The 27,505-nt window shown below is 39.9% G+C and overlaps 1 protein-coding gene across 2 annotated transcripts in view; it reads left to right on the top strand.

Moving 5' to 3' along the window:
- Window positions 1-27,505, top strand: part of LOC126248253 (contactin) — a 163,633-nt gene that overhangs the window by 84,163 nt on the left and 51,965 nt on the right. For both annotated transcript variants that reach the window (XM_049949104.1, XM_049949105.1), the window contains exons 14-16: window positions 1,314-1,452; window positions 21,028-21,168; window positions 23,903-24,138. In XM_049949104.1, coding sequence (XP_049805061.1) covers window positions 1,314-1,452; window positions 21,028-21,168; window positions 23,903-24,138 — 516 coding nt within the window. The remainder of the gene's footprint in view (window positions 1-1,313; window positions 1,453-21,027; window positions 21,169-23,902; window positions 24,139-27,505) is intronic.

Genomic DNA, 27,505 nt, shown 5'->3' with positions numbered 1-27,505 from the left:
GGTGTGCAGAGGAAGATGATGATCTAACAGTAACCAGTTACTATATTAACATCTTCCTCCAGATGTGTCTATTGTTCATTTTGGGAGTATATTTGGAAGTCAAAGACTCTCTTCTTCTTCTTCTTCTTCTTCTTCTCCTCTCTCTCTCTCTCTCTCTCTCTCTCTGTTTTTTTTTTTTTTTTTTTTTTTTTTTTTTTTTTTTTTTTTTTGGGGGGGGGTGTTAGTAGGTGACATCTAAAAGTAATTCTGCCATCAAATTGTAAATTGGCACTACGAGGACTTCCACCAATTGTGACTGTTGTAACATAATATTGAGGAAGTTTGCTTCACTACTTTGTGATTGTTTTGAGTTAATATTTTGTTTTCTAGACCCCCTTTTATTCTAGTTGTAAGCATGACGCAGTAGATATATCGACATCCTCCTAATGGAGGAACAGGTTGAATTCAATCTTATGTGCAGCTGCTTTGATGACTATAGCATTCTACAAACTTTAGGTTATTTTCAGTGCCCTCAATGTAATCTTTTCTTGGCACTGAAAAGTGCACTCAGAATTGTATCACAATTATTATTCTGTGGATTATGTTATACACTGTTTTATAATATACAAAAGTACCGTCCTTCCATAAAAGAAGAGGATTTTCAAATATTTGCACATGTATACTTGTAGAGAAACAATTTTAATCCAAGATAGGAGAAAGGGCAGCATTGGTCATAAATTTTTAATCTGTGTATTGCAGATTAATGTCAGCTACTGTGTAGTTATCTTCAATGCAGTTATGTCCAAGTCTTGATGATTCATCATAAATAAAATTGCACATGGTACCACATTGACAGTTATGCCATTACATGTCATGTCAGTGTGGTCCCATGAGTTTAATGTCAATGTGATACCACGAGTGATTTTATTTACGATGTTTCATCATGACTTGGCTATAATTGCTCTGAAGATAGCTGTGCAGTAGCTGAAATCAATCTGCAATAAAGAGACTAAAATTTTATGACCAGTGCTGCCCTTTGTCATATCTTGGATCTCATTAATATGGTCATGGAGCACGCTGTTTCAAATGGAGACAAATCTGAAGAATAATTTGAATGATTTCAATTTGTTTTTCAATTTCTTGTGTAAAATTCAGAAAGCCTGTGGCTGTAGATTTTGTTATTATTATTAGTATTATTAAATAAGATGTGCTGTGTCACTTGTCCAATCTTCAATGGCTATTGAAGATTATTATCCATGTAACTGGCATTTTGGTTATTCTTAAAACAATGTGCCATGTAAATGATATTAATCACTAAATTGTACTTTTTTCAGCATATTAAAGGCAATGTTTTGGATATTCGAAACATATCTTTTGCTGAAGGCGGTGACTATGAGTGTATTATAAAGAGTGCTGTTGGAAGGATTGCTTCTAAAACCCATCTTATTGTTGAAGGACCTCCAGGCCCACCAGGTATTTGTTATACAACAAATTTAATGTACTTTTGGTAGTTTTATATTAATGTTGTTACTTGTTATGACTGTCAGTGTTGTCTGTGAAGGTTATGGCAAGGATAACAGTTTTATTTTAGTTTATCTTTAAAGCTATATAACTTTAATCACCACCCCCATCCGCCAAATTTGAACCAAAACCTAGATATATTACGGTGTCCTTCCTAAGTCAGCTCTCTTTAGTCTGTTCCCTGTTTCATTAGGCAGAGTCTGGGTAGATTATCTCAGTTCATTTTCATTGCAAACGTTCTGCAAACATGTTTCTTTTTTTTTCTTTTCTTCGTCAGAAACTAATAAAGTTCCGTTTCTCAATTTTATCAAATAAAACATTTTAATATAAAAAGCTTTTAATGCCTTGGCCACAATTTTCAGTATACAACTAAAGCACAATGACTAGTTTTGGTTGTTTTCTATAACAATCTTCAGAGAGTTCAAATCATAAAAATGCTGTGAACATGCATTAGCTGTAGTTCTGCAATGAGATGCAGTCATAATATGAGCAAACAAGATAATGACAGTATGTCGTTAAAACCTTCATTGCGAGCCAGGCTGTGAACCATAATCTCGCAAGATGATGGTAATAAAGAAGGAAAGTGACCATCGTCTTGCAAGATTATGGTTTACAACCTGGCTCACTCATGATGAAGTTTTTAGCTACATACTATCATAGTCTTGTTGGTCCATAAGACAAATGCAAGTCATTGCCTTATATTTTCCCCTGACTTTGCTACACATTTTTATCATCAAACTGGCAACTTTTTCATGCCATCCTCGAATAAAGAAGAGGGATCCGTGTACAGCCACTTGCTCACAAACTCCTCTACCGCTGCATTGTCATCAAAGTCCTCTGAGCTCTTCTTTCAGATTTCCAAACATGTGGTGGTTGCAGCATGATGAGTTGGGGAGTTTCCCAAAGACTTTTCTCCAGTTTTCCATCATTAAAGAAACAGTGTATGGCCTTGCATTGCTGTACAAATGAATCATCATTAGTGACAATGGCTTGAATACTTTCACAGTTTATCCATGCTGCTGAAGTAATTTCGAAAAGTTTTATGTGCTGTTCTTCTGCAACAGGTTCTGTACGGCATGAATGTTGTCTGATGTGATGCTTGTTCGGGGTTGCTTTTTGTGGGGTGCAATTTCCACAGCTACCTATCCTGCCACAAAGTTTTATGCCATCCATACACTTGGATCTTTGAAAGGGTTTCTTCCCTAAACTGTGCATGGAGCCTCTTTAAAATTTCCACGGGTTCGGAGCATTCTTCCACAAAAAACTTGATTATTATGCGCCGTCCGCCAGACATGAGTGGTTACGTTACACCAACTGCGGCATCATTGTGCTATTCCCGACATCCCCCAACATCCTGTCAAGGTGGCAGCCATTCCCATCCACTGTCACAGTGCTAGATTTAAATTCTGGTTCATATTTGATACGCCCAGATATGTTTCATAATACAACATATTGGTGTCAGTGAGAAAGATATATCACAAACTACTTTACATTCCAACAATTGTACCAGCTGTAAACAGAGTTCATCATAACATCATGCAGAAAGGTATATGATTTCAGAATGAAATTTTCAGTCTGCAGCAGAGTGTGTACTGTTATGAATCTGTCTGGCAGATTAAAACTGTGTGCCAGACCAAGACTCGAACTTGGGACCTTTGCCTTTCACTTTGCTCTTACCAACTGAGCTACCCAAGCACAACTCCCAGCCCATTCTCACAGCTTTACTTCCGTCAATGCCCCGACACCTACCTTTCTAACTTCACAGAAGTTCTCCTGTGAAACATGGGGGACTAACACTCTTGGAAGAAAGAACAACTTTTGTGGAATTGCTTTATAGTATAATCCTACTTTAACATTTTCAGAACTAATATTGCCCCACTATTGATAACATTTGTTATTGCTCCAGTCAAATTTCCTAAGTTTACAATGTTAATTTGCACCCACTTTTGCATTAACATTTTTATAATTTTGTCATGATTTACACTTTATGAAACAGTGTTGCTGGAGAAAAAACTGGCGTAATTGACATAAAACGACCCTGGCATGACATTGGTCTTTTCAGTTAACTTTCATAAAACCTGGGTGCTCCACACAATTGGTAAAAGTTGGAACAATTTGTGCTTTGTCTTCTGCCACATACTTTCTCCCTCTACCTGTGAAGAATTTTGTAGTAACTACACACACAAGTCAGCGCACACACACAGAATGGAAATCACTTTAATGAGAAAACTGTTTAGAACTTCCATACACAGTCAGAGTACAATGCCAGGGGGAATCCAATACAGTGGCAACAGCCCGAAAGGAAAGTCAACACGAGAACACACAATAACAGATTGAGGCAGAGTGCACTCCACTCCATTATTATAATGTGTAGATTGCTCGTCAGTCTCTCGAGGTGGTGCTGTCAGTCATCTGTGCATGCCAACCTCGATGCAGTGTTAGGTTGTACCACCGCTTGGTGGCTGGACCTGCCCCGCTGGCACGGATGAGTTGTATTATGACAGTAGTTGGTGTCAGGCTACTGGTATGATGCGCAGAAAAATATTGAAATAGGGCTACTGCAGTCCTCGCCCCTTGGAGGGTTGACTGTTAGACGATACAACCCCGGGGTCCCTCCCCCACACCATGGGACGACATAGGTACCCAGGAAACAGATGTCCATGCCTTCCTGATCATCATAGGCAGGTGCCCTTGATGAGGACAGAAGCCCCCTGCTATTAGCTGCAACTGGAGAGTAGGCTCGGAAACAGCTCTGATAGTGATGACTCCCCCATGGGCAAAAGGCCAGTGGTGCAATGCCAACAAAGGCGGCGGACGGGGGGGAGGGGGGTGCTGAAGATGAATCCATGGGGACATCTGGCAGCTCTAAGGCGGGAGCAGGAACTGGCTGCTGGACCAGCACCTGTGAAGTCCTACTGAGTGAGGGCTGGAAAAAGTAGCAGATGAATGTGTGGTGGACAAAGGGCTCAGCCTAGGACTGGAGCAAAAAACAGGGAAGGTACCCCCAGGGATGGAGGAGAAGACAAAAACCCGGACACTACAAAGGAGACTGTGCAGATGCAGCAAATGCTGGTCCCCCCTGCGGGCGTAATTGATTGTGATATCAGGCCACCAGCCTGTCCATATGCAGCATAAAGTGGAGTTCACATATGCGTCTTAATTTGGCACCACAGCTTTTGGCTTTCTGTAGTGGCATCACGAGGCAGTGCATATACAGGGTGAAGCAAAATTCATGCACTCGGGCTTCGCAGTGCGACTCCTCACATGCCAGTGATAACAAAAATGTCTCTCACAAAATTTCGGCATGCAGGTACATCTGGCATAAAAAGGACATTAGAGAGTGGCAATCTGGCAACACTGTAACCACATGTATGGTAACTACCTGTGTCAGCACATCTTAGTTCTGCTGTACAGTTGGTGCAGTGGGTACAGTTTTTGTTAGCATGCAGGAGGTTGAGAGTTCGATCCTGGGTTGGGCACTCTTTTTTTTTTTTTTTTTTTTTTTTTTTTTTTTTTTTTTTTTTTTTTTTTTTTATACTGTAATATACACCATTTCTTAGGTCACATGTATCGTAAATTTACAACATTTTGTAATGCCGAACATAACGAATATGTGGTTAGACAAATAAGAAATGGACAGTTGAAGCATATGGCGTGTCATAGGACAGAACAACTACAAAAACAATATCAATTTCGAGATGCTAAAGATGATAGCATAGTACAATAACACAACATCTACTTGTCATTTATACTACATATAACGTGAGCGCTCAGATGTCATACAGTATCAAGCAGTGGCAATAATAATGTCCATATTAATGACCGCATGACCTTCACAACAGAATATGTTGTCCTCAAAACAACAGATGCACAAAGCGACCTTCCTGCACATCTAAACATTGCGCAACCTGCCGAAGCATTCAGCTCTGGGCTCTTTGCAGCAAAGCTGTGTCCACAGTAACAAGAGCAGCATGAACACTCGCTACCAATTCTTCCACATTGTCAGCAGAGTGGAGTACATGTGCTCCTTCAGGTTTCCCCATTGGAAGAAATCCAGGGGATTTAGCTCAGGTGAACCTGGTGGGCATACAACTGGACCTCCACGTCTGAGCCATTTCCCTGGAAATGTTCTGTCCAAATACTGTCGCAAATTAATTCCAGAATGTGGAGATGCACCATCATGTTGGAACCATATCCTGTGCCGAACAGGTAATGGAACATGTTCCAGCGCATCAGGCAGATAGTTTGCGAGGAATGTATGATACCTTCATGCAGTCAATTGGTCAGGCAACACGTAGTGGCCCAAACACCTGTCGTCTGATGTTCCGGCCCATACGTTGATGCCAAAGTGAACTTGATATCCACAGTCGTGAGTGACACAATGGTGGGCATTGTGCATATTGAAGACAACCTCGTGAGTGAATGCTGCTTCATCCAACCATATTACAGTGTTCATAAAGTAATCTTTGCCATCCTGTTGTCATTGGAACCATTCACAAACTTGCATCTGCTGATGGCGATGTGCAGGATGCAGGTGTTGTGTGAAAGTATAATGATAAGGGTGCAGCCCATGCTCATACAGCACGTTAACGACTCTGCACTGTGAGACGCGCAGCTGCCTTGCTCTGCTACGTGTACTTCACTGAGGTTCTTGGTGTATGACCTTCAGAATAGCTTCCTCAGTAGCTGGAGTACGGAGAGTATATGAACGACCTCTGTCATATGATGGTGGAAGGAGAGAACCTGACTCCCGAAGGCACAGCTCCATATGACAAAACACATTCTTATCTGGATAGTGTTGATGAGGATAATTAGCAGCATATTCATGAGTGGCAGCACCAGCCCGGTTATCAGATGCACCAAGGACCAGAAGCATATCCACATATTCATCGTTTTTGTATGCCATATGTCTGCCACACCGGTTTAGAGGTTTACAATGAGAAAATTCGATACGTCTATGCATGTACATCGGAGTCTGTTATGGGTATGTTACTCCGCTCGCAACTACTCCCTGTCTGATGAACAGCGCATACAGTACAAGCACACTGTCAGTCCTACGCATTGTTACACCTAACACTCATTACCCCTCTGACAGATATTGTTCTGTATGACTCATCCTGACACCGCTGATTGGGAAATGTTTGATTTTGAATTACATTGTTTCTGTAACGGTAATAGACGTGATGTTTCCGCAATCCAATCGATAGAATAATAATAATAATGATGATAATGGATTGAGATACGTACTAAACAGCATGTGGTTACTAGACTCACTGGTGAAAGGCATAATTAGTGGGACCATGGTGGTAACACATACAGATAGTAAGCATTATTCGCAAAGCACATTGCTGGTCCTACTGGTAACGTAAAGCCCTAACGAAATATAATGGACTTGAAGAAGACAAGAATAATAGTTGGTACTAAACTCTGGGGCCATTGGATGAGGGTACAAAGAAAACTTTCTAAGATTGTAGTATTAAGTGCAAATGTTCTCTAGAGGACCCACTTCAATCGCTGTTGATGATTAAGATGACAGATATCATACCACCTGGACTATATTTACAAAATAAAAAACATATGCCTCCACCCAGGATCGAACTATCGACCTCCTGCATGCTAACCCAAAACTGCATCCACTGCACTAACTGTACAGCACAACAAATCTGTCCAGACAGAGGTAGTTACCATACATTTGGTTACAGTGTTTCCAGATTGCCACTCTTTAACATCCATTTTCTGCTGGATGAAATTTTGTGAGAGACATTTTTTTTATCGCTGGCATGTGAGGAGTCGCGCTGTGAAGCCCGAGTGTGCGAATTTTGCTTCATCCTGTATATGTTATAGTGCAGGTTATGGCCTTAGAGCTGTGACAAGAGCAAAGTACAAGGAAGACAAAACCCTAATGTTAGATCCAAAAATAGATTTCACACAGGGATAAATCAGGCTGCACAAACTAAATAAAAGAAATAACACTCAAAAATGAAAATGGTGTCTGCAGTGGCAAACTAACCAACAGCTGGTGTGTAAATATCACCTGCAGACACACCATTTTTCCAAGATTTTTAGAATTTTATCGCATTAGTTGATATAGGAATTTTGAATAACTGATTTTTAGTTTAACAGCTGCTGCGAGACACTTGGGAGCTATCTCCTGCTTATAATCCACAATATATACAATGTGGTCCCACAAATCATGAAGTTTGTATGACTCGATTTTTTGGTTACATATATTAAGTTTATGTATTTGTTTATCCAAAAATCTTCTCTCTCTCTCTCTCTCTCTCTCTCTCTCTCTCTCTCTCTCTCACACACACACACACACACACACACTGAAATCGAATGGAGTGCAGCAGCAATTACTCCACAATAACTATCGCAGGATGTTCATGTTTCAATATACTGCCACCAGGGAGCATTGGTGAAGGAAAGTAGCGCAACAAAGTACAACCAAGTTGAACTATTTGTGGCATGACAAAAGTTGTATTTCTTTAAGTTGAGCCACTAAAAACTGGGAGTTCACACATGCAACTGTAGTATGCCACCAGCTGTGACGATGCTTTTGTTGTATGTGTGAGCCCGTCCCAAAGACTTGCCAACCCCACTATTTGTTGATAACTGCCCAAATCCAATGCTCACAGTGACTAAAGACGCAAGCCCAGGTGGTGGCGTGCAGTACAGCAACCAGGTTGCCATAGGTGAGCATGGAGAAAGCAGGAGGATATGCAGCACCATACCCAGCTGGTGCCCTTGCAGCAGTTTTGTTAGGCTCCTCTTGCCAAGCGTAGACCTGGAAAATGTGAGCGCGCTTCTCCCCCGGGGTGTCTCTGAAGTACTTCTTCATCTGATTTGTGAAAATCCGTATGAGGTGTTCTGCCTCCCTGTTCAACTGAGGGTGGAACAGAAGCACTCTGACGTGGTGGACAGCATGTTGCGCACAAAAATCTTGAAAAGTCTGTGAGATAAACTGCAGCCCATTGTCCATCACCAGGGTGTGGGGGAGGCCTCCTGTGGAGGAGATACAGTTGAGGGCCCACATTGTCAGTTCCACCGTCATGGAATGGCGGTTAACAATGTATGGAAACTGGGAGTAGGTATCTGTGACAATCAACCAATATGAATCCAAAACGGGCTTGTACTGACCACTCCCTCTTGAATATACTGCCACTCCTGGTGAAGAACAGCATCTGAGTCAATCGTGTGAGTTCATTATAGGGAACCTGTCCACTGAGCTGCTTTGTCAAAGTAAAAACAAGACTTCACCCCGGTCAAAGCTGGGTTCAGGGCCCCACAAGATGATTTGAGAGAGCATCTGTGTTTTATTTCTAAGCCATTGGACATAAGTGAATCTTCTAGTGAAAACAACTGAAGAACAGTACCCACCATTGAAGTCTATTTCCCATTTATCCAGCAGATGGACCATGGGACTAAAGGTTTGTGAAATGTAATGAGGAAAAACTTGACACCATATAAGAACGCATGAAACTTCTTGATTGCATAAATAATAGCAAGGGGAGGGGGGCCCTCCTCGATTTGAGAAAAATTCTTAAGTGCTACATTGAGTCTTGGAACCATCTGGATTGCAGTGGGCCCGTACGCCTCCCAGGCCATTCTAAGATGCATATGGGGCCAGGCACGGGACTGAATGAAGACTATTCTTCAAACTCTTGAATGCTTGTTGACATTCTGGTGTCCAAACAAATTGCAATTGATTAAAGAGGATATTCTATGGTAACTATAATACGCAATGTTTCCTAAAAATGCCCGAACTTCCTTCACATTAGTTGGATGAGGGCGGGCTACAGTAGCTGCAGCACGATTGTTTGTTGGCTGGATCGTCCATTTGTAATTGGCATGTTCCAGGTATTCAGTAGAGGATTGGAAGAAATCTGTGTTATCCAGATTGCACTTGAGACCTAAGTTCCACAAGGTCTGAAACAGGCTGGAGGTTCTCTGTAGATGTTTCTCGGTGGTGGAACATGTGACTACAATGTCATCTAGGTAGTTTATAGAGCAAGAAACACATGTAAGTTGCTTAAAAAAAACCTTGAAAAAGGGCCAGAGCACCCACAACCCCAAAAACCAACCGGTTGTACGTGTAGAGACTATAGGGTATTTTGACTACAAGGAACTGGTGTGATTCCTCATCCAGCAGAAGCTGTAGTACTTCTGGACACAGGATGGGGTATGTGTTGACTATAGTCCGTGCATTAATTATAACCTTGAAACCGCCACATAGACAGAGCTTGTCATTTGGTTTCTTGATAATCACCAGTGGTGTAGCTCATTTGCTAGACGTTGGTTCAGTGACATCCACAGCAGTCGATCTGTTGAGTTCTTACCTGTCTTTGTCACAAAGCACTAGTGGCACTGACCTGACTCTGAAAAACATGAGGTTGTGCCATGAGTTTGAGAGTAATATGCGCTGTAAAATGTGTGACCTTGCCTAACCCAGATGAAATGTCCAAATATTCCTTGCATAATTCATCCTATCCCTGATACAGCACAAGGTTGGGAGCCAAGTTAACCAAATTTGCGACCATAAATCCAACAGCTATAAAAGCATCCAAGTCAAACAGATTTTCCGTTAAAACACTATCCACCACAAGGAAGTTTAGGGGTTGGACCACTTCCTTGTATGCCATCTCCGCTGTAAAACTGCTGAGAATAGGGTTGTGTTGTCTTTTTATAATTGACAAGGCAGCACATGGTAGAAGACAACAGAGGGGAGACAAGGCGCAGATACATTTTAGAATTAATAAGTGATGCTGCCATGCCCATATCCGCTGGTAACCTTAGGGGTGTCCCATTAACACGTACACTGATGAACAGTTTGTTGGAAATACTCACAAGATTGTCGCACATAGGACTGACGACGTTAATGTCCATAGGTTGAGAGATTGGAGCTGCAACTGGTGCTGACCAAGCATGGCATACCACTACAATGTGTCCTCTTTTTTCTACAGTGGTGGCAAGAAGACCAACACTTAGGGCAGGTGGGCCAGTCATATTGAACAAAATAAGTGAAGTAGGAAGGTAACGGCTAGCGAAAACCCATCTGCTGCCGCCCTTTTTTTGTGGAGTGTGGTGGCCAGGCTGTGTTGTACCACTATGATTCCCTCTAACAAATTCATAATGAAACGCCAGTCCATATTGTTGTCTAAATTGACAACTGCCACTGTCCAGGAATCTAATTGACAGCCCGCTGCACACACATCTTCAAACAATTGTGTAATATAGTGGATTTCTTGCAAAAGTAGGCTTTTCAAATAGCAGCATCCATTGGCAGACTTCTCTGTTGGGAACCATCCTGATGATAGCATCCTGAACCATAGTATCAGGGTAACACTCCTTAGACTGGGCACTAATGAAACGACACTTTCGACTAAGACCTTGCAACTCTACAGCCCATATGATTGACAGGCTTGCTTCCTGCACTGGTAAAACTCCACTCTCGTGGGGAAAAAAAGAAAAAGAGAGAGACAGAAAAACATGGGTATGCTGGTCTTAACACTTTGCTGTCCGCAGATCTCGTACAAATTTATTTGCTTGGTGCCGGCAGTGCTAATTTGGATTACTTGGCTTGTCCCCGGCCATTCTTGACATTATCTGAAGATTATAAATTATTATGTTTTACTAATCTCATTGTTCTCATAAGTTCTCAACATTGTTCCCCTACTTTCATGATATTTCGAAAATATATGTATGTAAATAAATACAAAATTTGTTTGTTTCATAGCTTTGTTTATTTCCATTGTATTTGGTACTTAGTATTTCTCTTTCATATGATATGCAGCAAAACAGTCTTCAAGATGTAATGCAACTCTACAAGATGTGCACATTAAGTTAGTTTTTTTTTTTTTACATGGCAGTTCATTCATTTTCGTTTATTCGTTTTGGAAATACATAGGCCTGTACGTTGGTGGTGTTTTATGTGACCAGAAAATCTGTCAACCAGATCATGATGGGTCGTACGTGATGTAGTGGCAACCCCCAAATTTTGCTCCATGTATTCATCGTAAATAATCGTATTGTCTCTTTTGTCTGCCATGATGAAAGGGCACAAGTACTTATAAAAACAAAAACTTGTTGACGTGTGTAACTTATTGTTACCTAAACAAAACACCGACAGAATGCAAAAGATACTAAAGTGCTGCTGCTGGCCACTGCGTGATACTATGCTCGTCACCACTGTGGTGTCGCCGGCCACTGAGCTATACTCAACACATGACACCACTTTGGTGTCGCCGGCCGTTGACTGCTGTTTTGTGCACAACACCACTGTGGTGTCGCCAGATGGCAGAGTGTTAATATGATGTCAACAAGCCACACATTTCGTCAAATGGTAGGGATGTCGGATGTTGAAGAAGCGCTAAATTTACTGACAAGTGATACATTTGGGAAAAGATCCACACCAGAAAGAGGGCTTTGATGAAGTTAGCGTCTATTACCCTGAAGGCTGTAAAGTGTTGCCAGAGACATTTCTTATATGCCTTCCAGTCCTTGGCGGCTCGATCGTAGGCGGGGAAAACTGGTGAGGTTGTGCAAACAGGCTGGTCAACACACTTTCCAACATGGCCATGTGCATCTGCTAGTGCATTTCCAGATTCTTCTGGTTTTCCATCTGTTGCTGCAGAAAGCTTTGAAGTGCTACCTGCAAAAAGGCACCTGTCAATGTCGTCACTTCAGTGAAAAACACAAGTGTTCGTTCAACTGCGCTCGTCCACCACTTGTGTAGTAACTACACACACAAGTATGGACATAGAATGAAAATTGCTTTAATGAGTAAACTGTTTAGAAGTTCCATACATAGCCCAAAACGCCAGGCCGAATCCAATACAATGCAAAGAGTCCGAAGAGCAAAACTAAGTTAACATGACAACACAAAATAACAGAATGAGGCCAAGTGCACTCCACTCTGGGATTATATGAGTTAGATTGCTTGTCCATCTCTCGAGGTGATACTGTATGTCGGCCCTGATGCGGTGTTGCCACCAGTATTTGATTATGCTGCTGCACAGTGGCTGGACCTCCATTGCCGGGCACTGGTAATGGCAAGGATACAGGGTACAGAATTTATATTTGGTGTGATGAATATTGGTGGTGTACTGGTTGGTATAGTTGTGATGATTATAAATCTAGGTCTATTGTCACAGTGTGTTATGAAATGGAGAAAACACTTAAGGTTCGTAGTAGGGTAGAGAAATGGTATACTTTGTGTTATTGGAAGAAGTTTTAGGGAAGTGTACCTGATCTATAAAGGAGATGGTGTATAGAACACTAGTGTGACCCATACTTTTTTGAGTGTTTGGGAATCTTACCAGGTCAGATTAAAGGTGGACAGTGAAGCAAATCGGAGGTGCCCCTGTCCACGTGGACACTTTGCAGAAATTAAAGTGTGCCATCAAGTCCAAATACCCAGGAATGTTGATAGACGGCATCATTCTGTTGCAGAATAATACCTGCCCACATGTTGCCCAGGTTGTTTCATCTATGCTGCAGAAGTGTCACTGGAGCACTGTTACACATCCTTCATACAGTACCAATCTCTTTCCCTGTTTTTCCATATTTTTGGGGCCCTGAACAAAGAGATTCGTTGGCCGTAGAGTTGCTTCAGGTGGATATGTATGTGCCTAGATACAAACATGATTCCATAGGCAACCACAAACATTTTTCCACAAAGGCATTGACCATCTTGTTTCACAGTGGGATAAATGTATTAACAGTTATGGCAATTACTTTTCAAATAATAAACAGTTTACTTACTTTTTTCCATCTGTGTCATTTTCATTTGACTGTCCCTTGTATGTCAAGCTGTATAAACTGTAGACATCGCAGTTGCATGTCATTATGAGGCTGCTTAATAGTGAATAGTAATGAGTGTTTTGTTACATTGTACTGGGTGATGTGATGCAAGAACACTTAGAATTTGTTCAGATCCAGTTCTGAAATGCTTTTTAATTTGTCCAATGTTTAACTAAATAACTTCATACAAATGCTGAGATTCAGATGGTTAAAGTTCTCGATTCACATTCTGGTAGGAGCTGGATTCAGAGTATAGTTTGACTGTCAGTATGGTTAATTTGGGAGGAACAAAGTCAATCTGCTTCTGTATCTGTGCCCTATCCCTTTTTTAACGTGTCTCTGATGTCTTTGTTGTTGAAGGGACCTTAAATCCCAGTCTTCCTTACTTCTTATTTTCCGATTTGAACAGTATGATGTGACAAGTGAAATTGCAGGGCATAGTAGACTCTTTACTATGTGAGAAATCTTTAAATCACTGTATAGTTTGAAGAAGATAATTTTGAATGTCTGCAGTGGTGATTAATGTACTTGTGTCCTGTGAATTATACTGCTGTATAAGCAATAGATTAAAGTGTTACTACCATTGCTAATAGAATGATTAATTCACATTTCTGATAAAATTTCTAGAGAGAAATTTTGTGGGGAAACAACACTTGAAACGGATCTGTTTTCGATTGTGGTATAATTTGGCATATTTAAAAATTTCATGTGAAAGTGATACTACAACAGTTTATCCACAAACTTATTGGACAATGACATATAGTGCCTTTTTAATGTTCATTCTTAATATAAAAAGGAGAATGTTTTGTAGAGTGTCTCTGATGTCTTTGTTGTTGAAGGGACCTTAAATCCCAGTCTTCCTTACTTCTTATTTTCTGATTTGAACAGTATGATGTGACAAGTGAAATTGCAGGGCATAGTAGACTCTTTACTATGTGAGAAATCTTTAAATCACTGTATAGTTTGAAGAAGATAATTTTGAATGTCTGCAGTGGTGATTAATGTACTTGTGTCCTGTGAATTATACTGCTGTATAAGCAATAGATTAAAGTGTTACTACCATTGCTAATAGAATGATTAATTCACATTTCTGATAAAATTTCTAGAGAGAAATTTTGTGGGGAAACAACACTTGAAATGGATCTGTTTTCGATTGTGGTATAATTTGGCATATTTAAAAATTTCTTGTGAAAGTGATACTACAACAGTTTATCCACAAACTTATTGGACAGTGACATATAGTGCCTTTTTAATGTTCATTCTTAATATAAAAAGGAGAATGTTTTGTAGAGAGAGAGAGAGAGAGAGAGAGAGAGAGAGAGAGAGAGAGAGAGAGAGAGAGAGTCAGATACATAGAAACACAGAGTTGTATAGCAGACCTAACTGTAGACACACTGCCACAGAAACAAAACAAGAGATGTTCCCATTCTCCATGATAAAGCAGTTGCGGTGAATGTGGATCGAAACAGGCATGGTGAATATGGATATACAGGGTGTCCATAATTAAAGTTCCAGCTTCAAAATCCCTAGAAAGAGAACTGCTGCTCAGAATGATGTCAAATTTCACGAGAAAATTATTGACGCAGGGGGAAACGTCATTTAACCAAAAAAAGTAATGAAAATTTTACCAGTTGATGGTGCTGTAAGTATCTTTAACTGAAGTAGGGTTGGCTTCAAATGACAGATGAATTCCAATATAACAGCTGTGGTTTGAGTTGCACATTACACCATCCATACTGTTCAATTTGCATAACTGCACAAGTTCGGCAGTCAACAGTTCTGGCACTCTTAGTTAGATAAGCCCATCCACCACAGCAAAGTCATACTTCATCAAATGGGAAAAATTGGTTGCAAATTGTCCTGAGGCCAAAAACTGCATAATAAGCAAAATGATGTGGGTTTCTAATCGTTGTGAGACTGGTGCAAGACATGTTCAGTATGTAGTATGTTGAAATCAAGACACAAAATGTTCCACAACAGATCGAAGTGTCTCGGGGGCCATGTTCACAATGCACTGCACGATGTGTGCCATTGCTTCACCTATGTTCATTATTGGAACACTAAAAATGACATCTCTCAAATAACCCCATAGCCAGAAGCCACGTAGATTAACATCAGGTGATCTGGATGGTCAGGCTGTAGGGAAATGATGGCTGATAGTTCTACCATTTCTGAAATGCCTCTGCAGCAGCTGTTTCACTGTCTATGCAATGTACGGGTGAGTGCCATCATGCATAATAATGATCCTACCCACGCACCCATACTGTTGGAAGGGTTGGAATGACATGGTGTGCAAAAGACACTCATAAAGTTTCCCGGTGACGACGGTACAAGTAACAGGACCCGCAGAATTCATCTCCTCGAAAAAATAGGTAAACAATGCTGTCAACCCGTACTACATAGTCACCGTTGCTGAACGAAATTGTACCAGTTGACTTGTGTGCAGATTTTTAGTTGCAAATATCTTACAGTTCTATGTATTGACATGTCCTTGGAGTTGAAAATGGGCTTTGTCTGCCCACGGAATGTTCCACGGCCATTCATTGTCCACATGTCCAGCCTTCGTGCAATGCCCTGTGCACAGCATGTTTGTACATCCCTGATTGACCCCTCCTGCACTGCTGTGACCACATCTTTGACAGATGTAGGATCAACTTCTTTCCTCCCTCTGCCACTTTGCATGTTAGGAGAACCTATCTTTTCAGTGTAATCATTTTGTGAGCCTTCATGGAGATAATCATGTTGGGTGTTTCAGACACAAACTGAGGGACAGTTGTGTGCTGTGTATCTACTGTGACGCTTTAGGCACCATCTATTGGTAAAATTTTCATTATTTTCTTTCCCATGATGTTTCCTCCTGTATTAATAATATGCTTCCCATTCTGAGCAATGGATCTCTTTCTACAGCATTTTGAAACTGGAACTTTAATTATGGACACCCTATATACAAATCAAAACAAGCAAAGGAGAAAATGTTGTGGCTAGTAGAGTGCAGTTTGTTAAAAAATGGACGCCTGCATATAGAACTCGGTGTAACATGGTAAGGAGCTGTGGTGGCGTTGTGCTTTGCAAAGTGTATAAAGTTCCCCTCACCTCATGGTGAACCTCTTCTAACACGCACGCCTCCTTGAAGTTACTGACATGCAGTTCTCAGCTGCAAAAACTATAGAAAAAACAGCTGTACGCATCGTAACTAGAAGTCGCACTAAAATTGTTTTGTTGGTGCAAGGAATAGTTAAATAAAAGTATTTATGTGCATAATATCTGACTCCATTACGATAAGCTTTCATACACCAGTTACTACCTGGCCTTGCTCGAAACTGTACGAAGTCTGAAAAGTCTGCACACACACATCGTTCACAACTGTTGCCAGTTTATGGTAATTATGAATTATTCTTCACCAAAAGTTTACAAATGGATTGTTTCTTTTAGAACAGCTCATTCAAATGTTGCTATAATCAGTCTCGCAGAACAAAATGTTCAAGTTCGCGAGTAAGCAACACGCCATGTGGAATTTAATTATTTAAATTTCATCAAATGTTCAAAATTTGATACTGTGCTTTAATTCAAACTCCATTCCACACTTTACAGCACTTCACGAACATTTTATTACCAAGATATCACAGTATTAATAATTTTAAACAGAGCACATATCAGTAGGTCTGATCACTGTGATGTCCTAGCTCTGACTCTACTCATCTCTTTACACAAAAGAAGCTTGTAGTTCCCAAAATACATGTGAATATGCTAATTTCTGATTGACAGAGAAACATCACAGCCATTTGCAAAGCAGAATCAAGCTCGCTCAATCCTGCACATATGTACAGAACCAAGCAAAATTCATCACTGAGTCAGAACAGTAAATTACTAAAATAAATTTTGAAAACCACCAAATATAAAATTAATTCCCTCTTAAGTGCTATCAGGTGTTCCCCAGGGAGGCGTCCTGGGACCTCTGCTGTTCCTGATCTATATAAATGACCTGGGTGACAATCTAAGCAGTTCTCTTAGGTTGTTCGCATATGATGCTGTAATTTACCTTCTAGTAAGGTCATCTGAAGACCAGTATCAGTTGCAAAGCGATTTAGAAAAGATTGCTGTATGGTGTGGTACGTGGCAGTTGACGCTAAATAACGAAAAGTGTTAGGTGATCCACATGAGTTCCAAAATAAATCCGTTGGAATTTGATTACTCGATAAATAGTACAATTCTCAAGGCTGTCAATTCAACTAAGTACCTGGGTGTTAAAATTATGAACAACTTCAGTTGGAAAGACCACATGGATAATATTGTGGGGAAGGCGAGCCAAAGGTTGCGTTTCATTGGCAGGACACTTAGAAGATGCAACAAGTCCACTAAAGAGACAGCCTACACTACACTCGTTTGTCCTCTGTTAGAATATTGCTGCGCGGTGTGGGATCCTTACCAGGTGGGATTGACGGAGGACATCGAAAGGGTGCAAAAAAGGGCAGCTCGTTTTGTATTATCACGTAATAGGGGAGAGAGTGTGGCAGATATGATACGCGAGTTGGGATGGAAGTCATTAAAGCAAAGACTTTTTCGGTGCGGCGAGATCTATTTACGAAATTTCAGTCACCAACTTTCTCTTCCAAATGCGAAAATATTTTGTTGATCCCAACCTACATAGGTAGGAATGATCATCAAAATAAAATAAGAGAAATCAGAGCTCGAACAGAAAGGTTTAGGTGTTCGTTTTTCCCGCGCGCTGTTCGGGAGTGGAATGATAGAGAGATAGTATGATTGTGGTTCGATGAACCCTCTGCCAAGCACTTAAATGTGAATTGCAGAGTAATCATGTAGATGTAGATGTAGAACAAAACTGCTTTACCGAAATCATAATTTCATTTCCCCAAGACCATAAACTGACTAAATAGTTTATAACAAATTCCCCAGTACAGATGACTAACACACACTTCATTCTCGAACATTCCTCACATGACCAATTACTTAACTGTGTAGTTTAAAAACTTTATATAAACAGTATTTCACATTCGCATCTTCATTCACTTTCATAACTAAGCACAATCATCGTAGCAGTTAATAAACAGTTAGAAAATTAAACAAACAGAACCGTAAATAAAATTAACAGTAGGTTGACTGCTGCTCAAACAGTGTCTGTCATCTAGTGACCTCTATCAGCTCACATAAAAACTACGTCCTCTCGAGCAATCTGATGCCAGCTGTCCTGTGCGTGACTCATACTGCACGTCCGATCACGGCTGTAATGTCTCATCTAAATAGGTATTATGTAGAGATGCTACACCTCAGAGCCAGAAAAACTTTAATACCAAAAAATTATTTTAAATATGATAACTGTTTGTGGCCTCACTAAACCAACATGTAAATAAAACCAGAATTGCTACTGTGACCACTGCCAATGCTTATACATAAAACGAAATGCATTTGGTGTAAGGAAGACTTTGTATGGTTTCAAAAGAGGGCATAACCACCATATTATTTGTTGAACATTTAACATTAATTGGACAGGTGCAGTCCAAGTAGCATTCTCTGCGTACTAATTGGTTTATAAAAATCTATTAAGTTGTTTTATGAAGATTGCAGGTCAGCAATAGAGGAAAAGAACAGGGCAAAAACAGAAGTGCTACAGAGAGAAACCAGAAATAATGTGGAACAATATAGAGAATTAAGGAGAAGAGCTAACAGACTGTGCAAGAGAAAGAAAAGAGAGTGGAATAAGAAGAAATTTCAAGAACTAGAAGAACTAAAGGAACAGAGTGAAATAAGAAAGTTCTATCATGCCATAGGCAAAATGAAGAATAGATTCCAACCAAAAACAACGGCCTGTTCCAGTAAAGATGGGAAAATGATAAGGGAGGAAGAACAGATAGTGGGAAGATGGGCAGAGTATTTCAAAGATACACTAAGCACCAGCCTAGAAGATGAAGAGACAGCTGCACAGGAGGGAAGAGTGGAGCTGGAAGTAGACAATGAAACCAATGAGGCAAGAAAGCCAACACTACAAGAGGTCTCCCAGGCTGTGCACAAGTCAAAAAACAATCGAGTCCCTGGGGAAGACAGCATAATTGCTGAATTAATAGAAACTGGTGGTGAGGCTGTAATAAAGGAACTGCACACATTAATATCAGATATATGGGAAACAGAAACTATGCCAGATAATTGGAAAATTGGAATAATAGTCCCCATTTATAAGAAAGGGGACAGAACAGCATGTGAAAACTATAGAGGTGTAACACTCCTAAGTACAGCTTATAAGATCTTCACAAGCATATTAAATGAAAGGATACAGAAGTGTGCAGAAGGCATACTAGGGGAATATCAGTGTGGCTTTCGACCAGGCAGAGGAACAACTGATCAAATATTTGTGATAAGGCAAATGATGGAAAGTTCTATGAATATGATATAGATCTGCATTTTTTATTCATCGATTTCAAACAAGCCTTTGACAGCATAAACCGGCAAGAACTATACAGAGCACTGAAAGAAGTTGGTATATGTGCTAAATTAATAAGACTAATCAGAATGACAATGACAGAGACGAGAGCAAAAGTAAAGGTCCTCAGCAGAACAAGTGATAGCTTTGACTTTAATAAAGGTGTGAAGCAAGGGGATAGTCTCTCTCCACTGTCCTGTTCAACATAGCCCTGCATAGTGCAGTAAATAAAATCAACAAAAGAGGCACCATATTTATGAAAACTAGCCAGATATGTGCATACGCTGATGACATTGCTATAGTAGGAAGAAATACCAATACACTCCTAGAAACATACCGGGCAATGGAAACAGAAGCCTTAAAAATTGGTCTCTTAGTAAATGAAAACAAAACAAAATATATGGTAATGTCACAATCTGAGGCCAGAAGAACCCCTAAAAACCTAAACATCAATGGGAAATGCTTCAATAGAGTGTCCTCTTTTAACTACTTGGGAGCCCTAATAGCAAATGATAACAGTATTGGAAAGGCTATAAGGGAAAGAATACAAGCAGGAAACAGAGCTTACTTTGCAAATATGCAGCTTTTCAAAAATAGCCTCGTTACAAGAAAAACTAAACTTTTAATATATAATTCCCTAGTCCGCCCAGTTATCACATACGGCTCAGAGGTATGGACGTTGACAGAACACGATAAAAATGCTCTAAGAAGCATTGAGCGGAAAATACTACGCAAAATCGATGGGCCAATAAGGGAGGAAGAAGGCTGGAGAATACGCTACAATGCCGAATTACAAGAGTTAATACAAAGCAGGGACATAGTAAAATTTGTGAAATCACAGCGAATACGATGGCTAGGACACTTGGAGAGAATGGCAGAGGATAGAATTCCAAAGAAAATGATGAAAGGTATGATCCATTCAGTTAGGCGAAAAGGGAGACCTAGAAGAAGATGGACCGATGAGGTAATAATGGATATCAGCAATATGGGAGTCCGGGGCTGGAAAAGAGCAGCAAATAACCGGGAAGTGTGGAGGGAGGTTGTTGAAGAAGCCAAGGCTCACCAAGGGCTGTAGAGCTACTGAAGAAGAAGTATTAAGTTGTTTTTAATACCACTATCCTTTCTTTTTTCCCAACAATTATTATTTTCTTGTTTGAGTGAGGTCACACAGAAGTCTATAATTTAAAGAATTAAAGATACACGAAATTTGACTACACAAAAAACTCAGGTGTTTATTTGTGCTGAAGAAAATGTGTTACCATGTTTTAATGTTTTTGTTGGATTTATGTCAGGTGGAGTCCAGGTAACAGACATAAAGAAAACATCAGCAACTATTCAGTGGACAGATGGAGCTACAAATGGCAATCCAATATTGCACTACACAATTTCGGGGCGTACAAGATGGAATAACACGTGGATGAATCTTTCTCAAAGTAAGTAATTTCACTCTCCATTTAGTTATTGTTCCATTTGTTATTTTTATTTGGAATTAATTGAATAACATGTCATAGATTAAGTTATAATGTACATGTGATGAATTGTTTTTGCGATTTGAAATATGTAAGTGATGTGTTGCAGTGAAAGATGATGAGTCCAGGCCCCAAAATATTATGTCTGTCAAACTTTTCTGAAATCAGATGACTACTCAGATAGTTCCACTAGTGAGGTCATTACCAGATCTTGCCCCCCTTTTTTGCATCCATGTCAGTCTCTAATGAGGCTACTCATGGCAAAAGCTTAACCTTAACCTTCTGCCTACCTCATAAATATTGGAACACGCAGTCCACATTTTTTATTCAAGTATTCAGAATGTACTTATTGTCAAACTAATTAAAATAAAGTGCCCAGGAAAATGCTGTAGTCATCATATGCTTGTTGTAGGATTATATTTCAACAAATATTCTGTAAGAGTAAATAGAGCTGTGACATTTGCCATGTTCCTTGAGTGGTGTAATTTTAAAGCTGTTCAGTAGAGAACAGAAACCTTGCTAGATGCATTGCCATCTCTCTCTCTCTCTCTCTCTCTCTCTCTCTCTCTCTCTCTCTCCCTCTCCCCTCTCCCTCTCCCCCCTCCCTCTCCTTCCCCCCCACCCCCCCACCCCCCCACACACACAATGGTAATAAATGACAAGTACTCAGGGGATCCAGTCACTGGCACAATTTAGTGTTGGATAACCTGAGTTTCCCATGTTGGAGACTGGTCAGCACCGTCAGTACTTCATTACTGTAAACTCTGGCTTGTTTCAGTGTCCGTTATTGCCTGTGATAGTGAATTTGGTGCATTGCATGAAAGTATAGATCTTGGCTTAATTGCCTGGATCATGTGGATGGTAGAAACTTCTAAAAAGTGGGAAAAAATCTCAAATTGGCAATGGGCCACTGGAGTGGTGGAAAAATAATCAATAGCAGACAACCTTTGGGGCAACTGATGCACCTAAATTGCAACACAATTATGCAGGCGTGACAGGCTCAGTTGAAATCATTTTGTCTGTCCCTCGTATCTAGTATTGATGCAACAGTCATAGTACCAATACTCTGAATGGTTTGAGTTGGCTGTCACGGAGTATTATACTTGCACAATGTAGAATGCTTGACAGACTACCCCTCCAAAGTGGGGTGCTGTTATATCAAAATTTAATGACAATAACTGTACCCTTCAGTGCTAGAATATGAATATATACTTATAGCGGGATCTTTTGAAAATATGTCCTTTCGTGTATACGTCAATGTTTGGAAAATTTGCTATGAATCTGAAATTTAAAAAAATCACACTCTTTGGCAATTTTTTGATAGAAACTGCTACAATTTTGCACACCAAAGATCTGGGGCAGTATCCAGTGACTGCAGAGTAGCCCAACAACCTTAATGTCAATGTACCAGAAGTGGAGTAGTGGCGAGCAGACTGGACTAACATTTGGGAGGATGGCAGTTCAAATCCCTATCTGGCTTTCCAGATTTAGTTGTCCCCTCCTTTCCTTAAATCTTTTAAGTCAAACACCGGAAAGATGGAAAGAACACAGCCAGTTTCCTTCCTTGAATCTGAGCTTGTGCTCCATCTTTAATGAACTCATTGTCAGCAGGGTGTTAAACTCTAATTGTAGTCCCATCTTTAAATTCAGTAAGGGGGTTTAAGCCGTAATTAAATCATGGGTATGGACACAGCTGAACTGCAAAATTAGCGGATAGTCACAGGGATGAACAACATAGAGAACAAATTCAGTAGCACACTACAGAAGATTGGTACCTGTTTTAACATACAGTTTACTAATACTTCCTAAAAATGTGGAGGACAGTTTTATCCTCTGCCAGGCATCTGATTGTGGATTGCAGAGAAGTGATGTAGATGTAGGTAAGAGACGATGTGGGTAACAGAAGACGTACTTCAGTTGATAAAAAGAAGAAGAAAATTCGAAAATATTCAGCAACAAAAGGAATACAGCAATGAAAGCCACTTAGGAATGAAATCAATAGAAGGTGCACACAAGTTAAAGCAGAATAGCTGCAGGATAAATGTGAAGAAATCAAAGAAGAAATGGTCATTGGAAGGACAGATTCTTCATATGGAAAAATAAAAATAATTTTCGATGAAATTAAAAACTACTGTATCAAACTAATGAGTGCCTATGGAGTCCTGCTCTTAAATGACACTAACAGCAAGGCAACACTCTATAGTAAATAAATAACTCCTTTAGGAAGAGGAGCTACCGGCTTATAGCACTTGTGGTACACCAGTTTCAATACACCACATTTTAATTGGTTGTCTGTTTTATCAGAAGAGGGGAGAAGAATTTGTTCAGGTTACCTCTATTTTAGGTATCACTAAGGTCATGGTGAAACAGGTTTTAAAGTTTTATATTTTTCTGAAACTTTGATCAAAATTATTAGGTAGTATCTTGTAATATGTGTCAGTGGATTTGGTTCAATTTAGTGCCAGTGGTCAACGAGGTATCTCCATCTGACTTTTTTAACATTTTTTACTGTTTAATTAGTCACATGTAATGTAGGTTTTTTAACTTTTTAAGTTAAATTTTCTCTGACTCTTGCTGTTTTATTGCTGTTACTTTATTTAATTAAACTGAGCTTGTTCCATAGTAAAAATGGTGTGAGTAGTAATGACCCAATTGTTGTGTCCCTTAAGTGAAACTCATCAAATGTTAATTTTTACAGATGTAGAAGCAAAAGAAGTTTATCTTTACAATGGCCGTAAAGAAGCTACAGTGGAAAATGTTCTGTCACCCTGGTCTGGCTATGAATTTAGAGTATCGGCTGCAAATGCTCTCGGTTATGGACCTCCATCTGCACCATCACCTATTTACAACACACCTGCTGATGTTCCTTACAAAGCACCATCAAATGTTGGAGGTGGTGGTGGGAAAATTGGTGACCTGACCATCACATGGGATGTAGGTATCCGTATAATTACTTATCTAGCTGCAGTTAAAACATGGTATAATAGTGTAAAGCTAAGCATGCCAGAGAACATGCTATCCATAATCCTAGAACGAAATAAAGCAAAAGATGTATAGCCTACTCAGTTGCATAGAAGGAATTAATTCTATATACATTTACACTCGCCAATTTATGATGTGATGGCATTGTTCCATCCAGTTCACATTCACTATCGTTGGAATCGGCACCAAAACTGTCATCTTCATCATCATCATCATCATCATCATCATCATCACCACCACCACCACCACCATCACAACATCATCATCATCACAAGAAATCATTAATTCTTTGTTCTCATTTATAATTCTGTCTGTAGTCTGTGCTTCTTGTATTAGGCTACCAACATGGTGTAATTTCTTCTTCCATGAGGTGATGTCTACGTTAGCAAGACCTTCACGTAGAAGTCTTTCCAGTTCTGTTGTAAAAATCTTCCTGTTATTTCTAATATATGCCTTAACACACTCCGAACCTATTCAGTTGGGTTAAAATGCCAGTGATAAGACGGTAGCCTAATTACCATATGACCGAACCCCTGCAGTTTCATCTACAACATATGTAGGTATCACAGGCTTATTTTGTTTTATGAGCAAATATAACAACAGCTTTGTCATGCTCATGTCAGCAATGTCTTGCTTACAACCACTGCTCCATAGTTTCTTTGTGGCCACTAGTGATGGGAGTTTTGTCTAAAATCACAGAATGGCAAGGTGCGTTATCCATTACAAACACAGTCAGAACACTAAACTGGAGCAACAAATTTTTAAACTATTGCAGAAATCATGGGTGGTCCAAATCCTCATGATAGTCATAGGGTTTTTTTTATGAAAAAACTAAAAGTCCTTCACACACAAAGCCATTTGAAGAGCCTGCATGGGCCACTAGTAATTGGGATCATCTTCCTGTTGGCTGATGACCACCGCTGTTCAGAGTATCATCTGTGCAGCATTTATCAATTGATTCTCCAGTGCTGACCCAGGTTTCATCTAACCAAATAATTAAGTTTATATCCTTTCCTACAATTTTGTGTAAGAAAATGCAATGAGCTGCAACGATGTGAGCTTTTTTGCATAACAGTTTTTCTGCATCTAACTTTTTAAAGTGTAAGCCCATACTTCTTAATACCATTTTAAGTAACATTTTTCCCCTAAGAAAAGATCACATTCTTTTAAAGAAATTAGCAACTACACTATTGTGGGGTATTCTTTCCTGCTATAGTACCCATAAATGTGTTGACAAATTGCATGAGTTTGGAAAGAATCGAGATCTGTAACTGGACGAGGCTGCTTTTTTTTTTTTTTTTTTTTTTTCCAGGAGTTCTTAAAACCATACTGTGTTCTCCACACATGCTTTGTTCAACACTATTTACTTCAGTATTGTGCAGTCCATGAAATAGCACCTCTTTCCTTCTACCTGTTATCTGACTGAGTCCTAGAGTTTGTGAGTTATGCTTTAAAACTTTATTGGTAGGATACGATGAATGCCCACAAATAGAAATAAATTGTTTTTCTTGTTTGTAAGATTCATGTATCCTCCATAGCAATTCCAAGACCTGACTATTTGACAGCACTCCACGGCACAACAGATTGTCACATGGTGAACAACGCCATTTTGGTGACGTTCTTTAATAAAAAGAAACTGTAGTCGAGGCGGTAACACAACACAACACAACACAACACAAAAGCAGGTGGTAGCACACTAACATACAATGTTAACACAGAAGCCAGCAACATGGTAGTGTTGATGCTGGAACCGGCTTTTGTTGCAGTGCTGTAATCAGTTCAGAAGTCTCAGCACCTCACATCTCTCACTTGTTTGTCACATATATTGCCAACAGTGTTTAAAATATCAGTCATGATTCTGAATCTCTATCACTTGATTCTTTGTTGCTCATTTCTTCATACAGAGCATCGTCCTCTGTACCATCTAGTGCATTGGATATCGAACATTTTTTAAATGCTTGTCGCACAGTCTGATTTGGAACACATTTCCGTGCATCATAAATCCATTGGCACACTTGTGACAAACTTGCACATTCTACACGTCCTGTTCATGTCAGTTGTCTGTTGCTTTTCGAAAGCCAGTCTGTGTACATGCGTTTTAGCATGTCCTTAAATGGTTTATTGAAACAGACGTCAAGTGGTTGCAGAATTGATGTCATCCCACCTGGAATTACTGCCAAGTCCGTTTTGCTTTCCTCTAATTTTCATTTTACTGCAGATGTTGTATGGCCTGTGCACGCATCTAATACCAACAGACTGCGTAAACCAAGCATTGCGCCAGGACGATGATTCCACACACGTCTAATCTGTTCCAGCACCATGTCCTCCGAAAATCACCCAGTTTCGTTTGCTCGTACAATTACAGTTTTTGGAAACCCTTCTGATGATGGTAAAGTCTTTCACTTGAAAGCTATGAATGGGGGTAATTGATGTCCATCTGCTGTGCAAGCAAGCATCACGGACATCCGCTGTTTCTCACCCCCTGATGTAAGAACACTTATGTCTTTCTTTCTTTTGGCGTCAACTGTATAATTTGACAGCGTGTCAAAATATACAGGAGTTTGGTCAGCATTTCCTATCTGACCAATAAGGTATTGCTTTTCTGTGCACCACCTAATTATGAAGCACTGAAATTCCACAAGGTTTTCTTCATAATTTTTCGGCAGCTTTTGTGTAACTGAAGTTTGCTTCCAAAGTGAAAAACCCCAGTGCTTCATAAACAGATCAATCCAGCTGCGACTAGCCTTAAAATTTTCAATTTTTTCCTCTCGAGCAATTTCATGTGCCTTAATTTTTAAAATTTCGGCGATCACAGGCAGGAATTTGTGACTCTGTTCCTTAACAAATTCATTTAAAATCACTTCTAGTGCATGATATTAGCCACACTTTTGGCCAATAAATGCTATCCTGCTACTTGAACATTCAAATAATTTGTCTCTCTGCAGTCGCCATCGCCTGATGTTGCTCTCATCAATCCCGTATCGCAGACCTGCAGCACGATGAGAACTTTGTTCCACAAAAGAAATAACTCTCCCTCTTGAATTTGGCACTATAATCAAAGTGATTCATTGTGGTTCACGAACACCAACAAGCACTTCACAAAATTCCATGAAGCAATAGGTGCTGCTAAGTGAAATCTTAATGAGCCCCAGTGTATCAACTCTTGCAACAATCCTAAAGCCTTGTGCATTGGTTGTATTTTTGTGTAAATAAATTTATTTTTGTTGCTATGGATATTTGAAAGGCTGCTACATTCAAAGATGAACAATACGGAATTTCTATTTACTTCGTTGGATAATGTATGAAAATGCAGTGGTCG

This window comes from Schistocerca nitens, chromosome 3 (assembly GCF_023898315.1).
Source record: "Schistocerca nitens isolate TAMUIC-IGC-003100 chromosome 3, iqSchNite1.1, whole genome shotgun sequence".
Taxonomy (NCBI): domain Eukaryota; kingdom Metazoa; phylum Arthropoda; class Insecta; order Orthoptera; family Acrididae; genus Schistocerca; species Schistocerca nitens.
This window is presented reverse-complemented; position numbering and strand designations above follow the sequence as displayed.